This window comes from Phodopus roborovskii, unplaced genomic scaffold, assembly GCF_943737965.1.
Source record: "Phodopus roborovskii unplaced genomic scaffold, PHOROB, whole genome shotgun sequence".
Lineage (NCBI taxonomy): Eukaryota > Metazoa > Chordata > Mammalia > Rodentia > Cricetidae > Phodopus > Phodopus roborovskii.
Genome location: NW_026126482.1, coordinates 2,226,998 through 2,236,883, shown reverse-complemented (window position 1 = coordinate 2,236,883; position 9,886 = coordinate 2,226,998). Strand labels below are relative to the sequence as shown.

The window sequence follows — 9,886 nt, the reverse complement described above, 5'->3', positions numbered from 1 at the left end:
GGGTCAGCCAATGAGTTGTTATTTTGCTCAGCTGTTTTCCTATCCATGCAGAAATATCCATTTCTGCTCTTCCTACTTAGTAAGTCCGCAGACTCCATCCCTCTTCTGAGGAGAGACTGGTGGACCAAGAGTCCCATTGCTTCTTCCTCTATGGTAACATTGCTGCCTACCCCCAGTGTCGAGAAATATCAACACCTCATAGATGGAACTAGTAGAGAGTGCAGGGAGAGGGGGTGATGTCCACTTCATTCATCATACATCTCAAATACCTAACCCATTTCTTACATCAAAAACAGTATCACCAAATGGCTGAAGTCAAGAAATGACTAACATAGTCAAAGGTTTAACATTCAGAGTCTGTTAAGTAAAAGGTCCAGTCTATCTAACACCCCATCCTCAATGTTACAGAATGTCCTAATAAAAGGATATGACTTTAGAATCTACAATTAAGGTTGCAATGGCCCCACTCCATCATTTATAATCATTGTAACTTCCACATACAATTTCCTAGATATGCCACTACTCGGTTTTAGATTTTGAAGATAGCTTGTTTTATACCATGTACCACTCAGATAGCCAGTGCCTATGTGGGTTTGAAGACCCTATCCTTAGGCATGGACAAATCACCTGGTCTGTTCTCCTGAAAGGTTTTTTGTTTATTTATTTGTTGTTTGTTTTACATACATGACTTATTTTGCTCTCTCAAGTCATGATGGAGTAGACTTTCCTGGAGACCACTCTGATCCAGTTATAAATGACTTTCTCCTATGTGAGTCTACTGAAGGAGACCCCTCCAGAGGTAAAGTAAAAGCTTCTTAGCCTCCTAGCTGGTAGAGACTACAGTATGCCATAGGAATGAACACAACCAAGCCAAGAAAAAACACCAATTCAACCCCCTTTCAAAGGCAAGGGATCCAGGGTGTGCAGCCCCCTTTTAACAAAAGGAACTGGTCATTTGAAGACAGAAGTTTCAGTTCTTCCTGGCCCCACAGATATTTAGTCCCAAATAAACACACAGAGGCTTATATTAATTATAAATTGTTTTTCCAGTGGCTCAGGCATCTTATTGGCTAGCTCATTCTTAATTAATGCATTTGCATTAATTTTTGTATCTCCACACGGTCTTGGCTTGCTGGTTTTGCCTGGCCTTCTTGCTCCCTCATCAGCTACATGGCATATCTCTAGTGAATCCCCTCTGCCTTGCCTCTTCCCAGAACTCTCCTTGTCTGGTAATCCCGCCTATACTTTCTGCCTGGCTACTGGCCAATCAACACTTAATTCATCAACCAATAAGAAAAACATATATTCACAGAATACAAGGGAACGTTCCCCACAATCTCCTTTTTTTTTTCTGTCTAAATAACAAACAAAGTTTTAACTTTAACGTAGTAAAATTATGCAGGACAAAAGTTCTCAAGCAAGAATTATCAGTTACAATATTTAGTCCACTGACATTTATAAAAATTTAAAGAAAATATCCTATCTTTGTGAGTCTAAAATTTTATATGTAACAAATCTTTTGTCATAACTAAGGAAAAACATAACCATAACTATCTGTCTTCAACTTCATCAAAGACCACATAAGAAAAAGAAGAATACATAAACTCTAGAAATCTGGCTGCCTGGACAGCCACCCAAAGTTACTCTATAATGTTGGGGCATCCCTCTTCAGCCTTTGGGCCTAGAACGTCTGGCAGACTTCTCAGCAAAGCAGAGAATTTGACTCTGTCCCACCTGTATTGGCAGTTTGTCAGTCTTTTTTTCCTGTGTCCTACAGAACATCTAGCAGACTCTTCCATGACGCAGGAAACCTGACAGACTGTTTCATCTAGTTTTAGCAAGTTAAGCTGTCACTTTCCTTTGTAACCTTCTTGACCAGTTTATACAGCATACAACCAAGCAGTCCAGGCAAGAGCAGTTTCATGCCCAAATGGCTAGACTTGCCATATTTCAAGCAAACTCTATAAGGAACTTTGTTGATGCCCATCATCCTTGTGCAGTAATTGGTGTTGCCAGGAGCAAATGTGTCTCGTTGTCATGAAAAAAAAATAACCCTAATAAACCATTTTTAAATGCCATATTCTGTAAGTCTTTGAAAGGTTTTGTAGAATGCCTAGCTATTTGAAATATATCTCTGTAGTGAGGTAGTCCTTCTGTAGCACTGACCACGCCCATTACTTTAACTCTTCATGGGAGGCCTCTGGGTTCTGGATTCATCACTGCTATACTAACCATACTTGAGCCATGATCCTCCTAAAGTAACACATCTCCTAGTAGTTTTTCCTGAAATGACTCTTAAACTGAGAGCCAAATATTCACAATCATTCACAAGCTGCATCCTAAACCCTTAAACCAAACAAATCATGAGCCAATGTCCTCAGATGGTCAACTCTCCTTGCTTATACCTAGAGATGTTCAGGATCTTCTGGTTGAAGAAGAACGGAATTCCCCAGTGGAATAGGCTTTGGTCTGGGCTTCACTAGACACAGTGAGTGGAAATAAGACAATAATAATCATTTAAAAAACAAGACTTAGAAATTGATTCTCTTTCTAAAATAAGCCATAAAATTGGCCTATTTTTCCAAAAGGGGGTAATATATCAGAAGGCCTTGACAAAAGAAACCAGGGTTATAAGAAAGGATACCACTCAAAAGATAGACAAATCCTACAAAACTATGTCTCAAAGCCCAATTGGGAAAGGGCCTGCACACAAACTCAACAAAACCTGCCGGAATGTGTGGCTGGTGACTTGCCATCTTTATTAAGGATACTTAGTCTAGAATTATATTGACTATCTGTGGAAAACTCTTCTGTGAAATATAACTTCTCACAGTTCTGTCTTCAGGTACAAGAACCACCATTTTTCATGATTGAATAAGACTATTAGCCTGGATCAAACTCACCAAACTGGAACAAATTATGATGCTAAAATTATATCTATGGGTAATTGTCAGATAGCACTAGAAAACAAGGCCTGATGGAATTGCATTTCTGTCCATGATTGTCAGCCATATGCCAACATCTATCTAACCCTTAATCAAGAATGGAATACACATTCCAAATGAGGTTTGGCTTTCAGTCAGCCCCAACAAACATTATGTCTAGTATATCAGTAAGCATCAATAAGGTCATTTGTTTCTGGGAGTCCAGGGCCAATGAGACAGTTGCTTTAAATGAATAATCCAGTAAAATTTACAGGCATTAACATTCCTATAAGGAAATTTTGCATTACAAACCCAATACCATAATAACACTTTGATCTGATAACATCAATCTGTTGTTGAAAGAACCATTTTCGTGACATATCTCTATAGACTCCGCATTTTGGTTAAAGTCTCTAGAAATACTTATTAATCTCCAAGGTCAAACCACTGGGAAACCAAAAAAAAAAAAAAGATGCTATAATCATTATCTATTATACACTCAGGATACATTCTAATACCTACAAAACACCTACAAAAGGTACTCAAGTATATATAAAGTTGGTACTAAACTGTGTATGTATATTTGTGTGTACTACTATACACATATAGGAAGGTACACACAATACATATATATATATACATATATATATATGTATATATATATATGTATATATATATATATATATATGTATATATACCGCAACATTCTGTGCATCAGATAGGTAAGCTCAGACACTAACAACAGAAATTTATGATACAGTAAGACAGTGATTCAAGCATATTGTCTTACGAAGACACGTTCTAGTGTTCTCGCATGTTGAGGCACTGAAGCTTCTGAAAGCTCCACTTGAATGAACTTCATGTAAATAAAGGTCCAATTGCCCTGATGTCTTCAGTACAGTCACAGGACAGGTAGCACACAGGATTGAGGTAAAAGACAGGGCAGATTCATAAGCCACTACAATACAATGGAGTAGTACACATCGTTATCTCACTACAGGGACTTGAACACAATTGAAACTACATGAGTGAATATGAATTAAAACGTTAAAGTCAGAAATGTTCCTGCAAACTTCAGAACATAAAACTTAATAGAGGGTACAAAAATTTTTGTAAAATGCACACACACACACACACGCACGCACACGCACGCACGCACACATGCATGCACGCACGCACGCACAGAGACTGAATATTGACTATTACAAAAGAGCCACCTATTCTTTTTCCCGGAACACCAACAAAACATAAACCTATGTCTTTGTGCTGCATTATTTATTTGAATACAGAAATGTCACTGGATTAATTACCTGTAGCTCTACACCTATGAGTGAGAATCTTGAGATGACCCCCCTTTCTGAGTTAGCATGTCTACTAATATTTTCACTGATCATGCGTTGTTTAGGCAGCCATTTCTAGAAGACACAGGCTCATTGCAGACTTCATGATCTTCTGCCTTTTAGTCTTTCTGCCCTCTCTTCCACAATGTTCCTTAGCCTTAAGGGAGCTATGAATGCTATGAGAAGGAGCATGAACTTTCCAATGGACAAACCACTGACTATGCAATGCAAAGTGATCAGTCCTGAAGTCATGTGCACTTAAGCAACAAAATTGGATTTATCAGGTTTTATTTTTTATATATGATGTATGTAATATACTTAAATAGTACACTTACATTATTTATAATTACATATTTATGTTATACACACACACATATATATATGTGTATATATATACATATATATGTATATATATGTATATATATACATATATATGTATATATATATATATATGGAAGGGGGATATGGGAGAGGGTGGAGGAAGGAAAGAAAAAGGGGAGAGTAATGTAGTTATTTTTAACTAAATTACATATTACATAAGATAAAAGAGAATTACTTAAATTTTAAAACATCATTACAATCAAAACTAAAAGACAACAGACATACATTTGAACTTAAACCTTCTTATAAACATCTGGTCCAGTTGTTAAAAATAAAATCAAGTTATCACAGGAATCAAATGCACATCTCTGCAGAGCTTCAGCTCCATTGGCCATCATGTCTTATGGGAGTTGACCCATCTCAGAATTCATATCACAATGTGCTCTTCAGTGACTCAAGTGTTGTGTCTATGCAGCAGGGACTGGAAGTGTCTCCTCTTCGCAGGGTATCCACAGTGTAATCCTCCCTTGTTACCTTCAGGCAGCTTACACTCTGGGGTAGATGGCATATGTAGCAATTCCACAGTGGTTGTTCCTGTCTCTGGCGATCTTCATGTAGCCATTCATGCCCCATCTTGTGCCATGACTGAAAAGAACCATGTTTCCCATTTAGTAGAAAGGACATAGGACATGGATTAATTGCAATAACTACTCTAGTGAACCCAGACCCAGAACCTGATGGGAGATGTCATTCTATAAATATGTTTCTCTTATTGGTTAATGAATAAAGAACTGTTGGCCAATAGGAAAGCAAGATAGGCGGGACTAGGAGACAAGGAGGAGAGAGGTTCAGAGGTTCCTAGAAGTAGGAAAGAGATTCAAGATAGAGGATTGGGAGAGAATAATGCCGGGGTCTCTCTCCGGTAAGATGAGACCACGTGAAAATACTTAGATTAATAGAAATGGGTTAATATTTAAGACAGAACAAGCCGATAAGAAATAAGTAATTGGCCAACAGAATTATATCTAATACAGCATCTCTGTGTGTTAATTGGGGCTGGTGGGGCAGTGGGCCCAGGCCGGCAGTGAAAACATACTCATAACAAGAACCCTACTTAACACTGTGATCAGAAAGTGCACAGTGTCTGCTTCTGAGAACCAAGAGTCAGACAGGACTGTGAAAATCACGGCACTGAAAAAGCAGGGTATCGTTCCACACAGATGGCACAGAACTAACAAATATGCTAGCTTTTTGAAAAACCAATGACACAAACGTGATGTTAGCATCCAAGGGAATCAGTGACTGAATCTGAACATTGTGACTACTAACTATGAGTTGGTTGTTCCAGACATAAGGATCAGAAGCTGGCCACAAACTCGGAAAGACTACAGTCCAAGTCCAGGGTCCTACTTGAAGCCAACCAAGTTGGGGACTGGGGAATGATCTGTGCCTAAGAGCATGGGGCTTTTTCCATAGAACCACTGTTCCTTCCCCAGGAACCAAGACCATCAGCTCACAGCCTGCTGTAACCACAGTTAAAGGAAAGCTAAGGTCTTCCTCAGGTCTCCCCGGGCACTGATCACGTGTAGAATAAACTCACACAAGCACCCTCACATGAGTGTAGCTTGCCTGAAACCCTGTAAGTGAGGACACACTGGATCAGGCTGGCTGAGCAATGACACAGAAGCTCTAGTATCAGTGAGGTCTGCCACCTCAAAGGAAACAAATGCTGGGCTCTGCATACACATGCAAAAAAGTGTTACACACACACACACACACACACACACACACACACACACACGTCAGTCAAAAAGGGAAATAGAAACTCTTATCCAGATCCTGTCTCCCTCCAGAAAACATTAATATAATAATATTTGCAATGTACACCTGTTCTTTATCAGCCAGTATTTCCTGCCATCTGATTCTCTCCCTTCATAGCCATAGCCGACCAACAGAACAGAATGGTTGATGGCGTCACTGCTGCACTGGGGCTCATAATAAATACCTGAAAAATAAAAATGAAAGGGATGGCAGGCCCCAGGGAGCGAAGAGTGACTATGGTCAAAAACAGTAAGTACGGCATTTTCTAACTGTACAAGAAATATCCCAGCAATATCAGGACCCGTTGTTGGCAGGAAACCCAATACAGGTTCTCATCAAATGCCAAAGAAGGTACAAATGAGCACAAGTTTGCTAATGACCACTTTCCTATGTGCATGTGGTACGGTCTCGCCTTGAGTTTTCATTACCAGCATGCCGTTCCAGGAAAACATAACTGAACATAAGTCACTTAATTCAAGGCCCTTTTTAGAATTCATGTCTAAAAGGACAATCTCTTCATATCTTAATGTACACCAAGTGGAGAAGAGTTAATTAACTAATTATAATAATTGTAAATTATGCTCACAGGCATGGTAATGTCATGTCAAATGGAAACCATACACGTGATTACTGGCATAACAGATATGGAAATCCTGTGGTCTGATTATGAACATCAACTGTTATGCACAGAAACCTGGGCTCTACATCTTGCAAGAGTCTCACAAGCATTATATCTGCATTAATATGTAGAACAGTAGTTCTCAAATTTCCTAATGCTGCAACCCTTTAATACAGCCTATCATGCTGCAGTGACCCCCCCAACCATAAAATTATTTTTATTCCTACTTCATAACTGTAATTTTGCTAATGCTATGAAACATAATGTAAATATCTTGTATGCATGATCTGAATGGGCTGTTTGACTCCCAAAGGGGTCGATAGTCATAGATTGAGGAACATTGAGAAACACCTGCTTACCTCCCTTATACATCTGGAAAGAATTGTGATTAGCATCGATTCCAACAGAGATGGGCCCTATAGTTGCTAGAGCATGCATTAAGGCCTTCTCATTCTGTGAGACAAACCTAAAGTCTCTGACTGTAGCAGCAGAATGTTCAGGATGGTACCGGCAGGGTCCTTCCTTTAAAAGGTAAAGAGATAAGAGTCTCAGTTATTTTCACCCTCCTCCATGGGGGCCATGAACCACAACGCTGCACTTAGAAACTGAGCATCCCCATATCTGGACTGTTATAAATCACTCCAGGAAATGAGGTGTTACTGGGAAGTTTTGGAACTGAAAGTCAACTTGCATGCCTTCAATGATACCTCACAGGTCTTTAAGTCTGTAAGAAATCATGCAGAGAGGCATATTCATTAAATGTGGGATGGTTCTCATATGTTCTGTGTGTGTGCACAGAAGCAGGAACAGCTACAAGGAAACCTGTGCAATGACTGATGCTCTCATGAGACCATTGATGGTGTAGCATGACTCTACCTCCCAATATGTGTTCTGAAGACAATGGATTATTATACAATTGCCCCTTGCCTGAAGCTGGCTGAAGCAACAATGGCATAGAAGGTTCACTTACTTTTGCCTCATATGGATAGGTTGCCTCAGCCTCCAGACCTCCATTGTTCTGCACGTACTCTAAAGCAAAGTATGTATTGCCTTCATCACAGCCCAGATTGCCTTCAGGTCTAGAACAGTCCACGAGGTTCTGTGGACTCAGTGAGACCAGTCTGCCCGTTTTCCGGAACATCTGTCCTTCTAAGGCACCAGCCACAGAAAAAGCCCAACAAGAATTACATCTACCCTAAGCAGAGAAGGAAAGACAGTCATCCACAAACAAAGAGCAACTCCAAACCAGACAGCTGAATACTGTGTCAAGGAATGAACTATTAGCAGGTAATTGGTGCCAAGGGAGGGGTTTTCATTCTTCTTGGGGACCTGAGTGCTGGCGATTTGAATGTTCACACACACATGCACTTGGAAATGCATGAACATATGGACAGGACATAATGTTGTCTGGTTACTATTACTAACAACAAATAGTACATGAAGTCTAGGAGTGATTCGGGTGAGTCCACTAGGGAGGGATATAATGGTGGATGGATATGATCAATATACATTGTACAAACATATGAAACCTTCCCGAAATAAAAAAAAATTATTAAAAGTGAATTATGTGTCACTCCACACTCAACACACAGGAGGTGTGCATTCTATTTGTCTCCCCAGTAGTTGAGGAAGACAGGCATAGTGAAACTGTCATACCTGTAACTTCACAGGAGTCACATAGCCTCTCCTCCTCCAGTCCACAAATTTGGGGACATAATTGACCACAATATGTTGCTGGACAATGTTCCGTTTCCTACGAGTGTGGACTGGAATATCAGTCATCATTTTCCCGAATTCTTCACCAGTCTTCAAGGAAAAGAGCATAAATCATTAAAAAGCAAAAGACTTCACATAAAGAATTGGGGGGGAAAAAACCGCCACGTGAAGCAATGCATATCACACCATGTCACCAAAGGCATTCAATTCCATGGTAAAGCTTTTCTTCCCTTGGTTATATTCTGCATTGTGCTGCTTGACGAGTTTCAGGTTTTCTTCCCATACCGTTCTCCTCTGTCCTTCTTCCTCCTGGAAATAAACATAATGGATGACACTTCTTTCTAATCCAACCACTAGGCAGGCAAGCTGACCAAGGAGACTCAGTGCCAGAGGTGAATGGAGGTATGAGACAGATCTCAGGGCACTGTATCAGAAGCCACTCTCCACACTCCTAAGAACAGAGAACCTGGTCTTCTTGTGTTTTCAGAGCATGGCTTTGGGCAATTCCTGAGGTGGTCTCTACGATGTCTGTTACACCCAAAATTGGCTCCAAGGACCATGCTCTGTGGGGTCCCCCTGGTTAGTTTTATATTACTCACCAGGCTGTAGTTTTTCCCATATTTTATCTTCCACTCCTGCCATTCAGAATCCAAACTGGGATCAGAGGATGGAAGAGCTGTGGCCACTCCCAGGCACAGGATGGCCAGGAAGACAACAAGAGTCATTTCTCAAGACCTGGACAATGAGGTGGAGAAATGGAGAAGGGACTATAGCAACAGTTTTAAAATGCCTCTTACTCTCTCCTGAGAAATAGACATCTTTGGTGGATAAAATTACTTGCAGTACTTGTTCAAATATCTATCCACAGCCCTTAGAGATTTGTATTTTGGATGAAGATGCCATGGATGGTTATTTAGTTGATCCACCAAAATGCAAAGCATGTGCCCTGAGTTCTAGGAATAGAAAGAGCTGAGTACTACAAACTTTCATTTTCAAAGTTGAAAAGTTACACAAGTGGGATCTTGGAACATGGAGTTTGATGAGGCAAAGCATGTCTTATGGGGGCATCTGATCCTAAATATAAGGTGATCCCAAGAATTGTGGCCAAACAACATTCATATCCCTAACAGTGATTATAGAAGCTC

General features: G+C 40.0%; 1 protein-coding gene across 1 annotated transcript; it reads right to left on the bottom strand.

Annotated features, from left to right (window-relative positions):
• Window positions 1-5,071: 5,071 nt before the first annotated feature.
• On the bottom strand, window positions 5,072-9,466 carry LOC127229143 (cathepsin 8). The gene is made up of 7 exons (XM_051194153.1): window positions 9,341-9,466; window positions 8,928-9,050; window positions 8,682-8,831; window positions 7,996-8,220; window positions 7,385-7,547; window positions 6,473-6,590; window positions 5,072-5,230 (listed from the first exon to the last, which is right to left on the bottom strand). Exons 1-7 carry the CDS (start codon window positions 9,464-9,466, stop codon window positions 5,131-5,133), a joined length of 1,005 nt encoding a protein of 334 aa, XP_051050110.1. The 3' UTR covers window positions 5,072-5,130.
• Window positions 9,467-9,886: the final 420 nt, after the last annotated feature.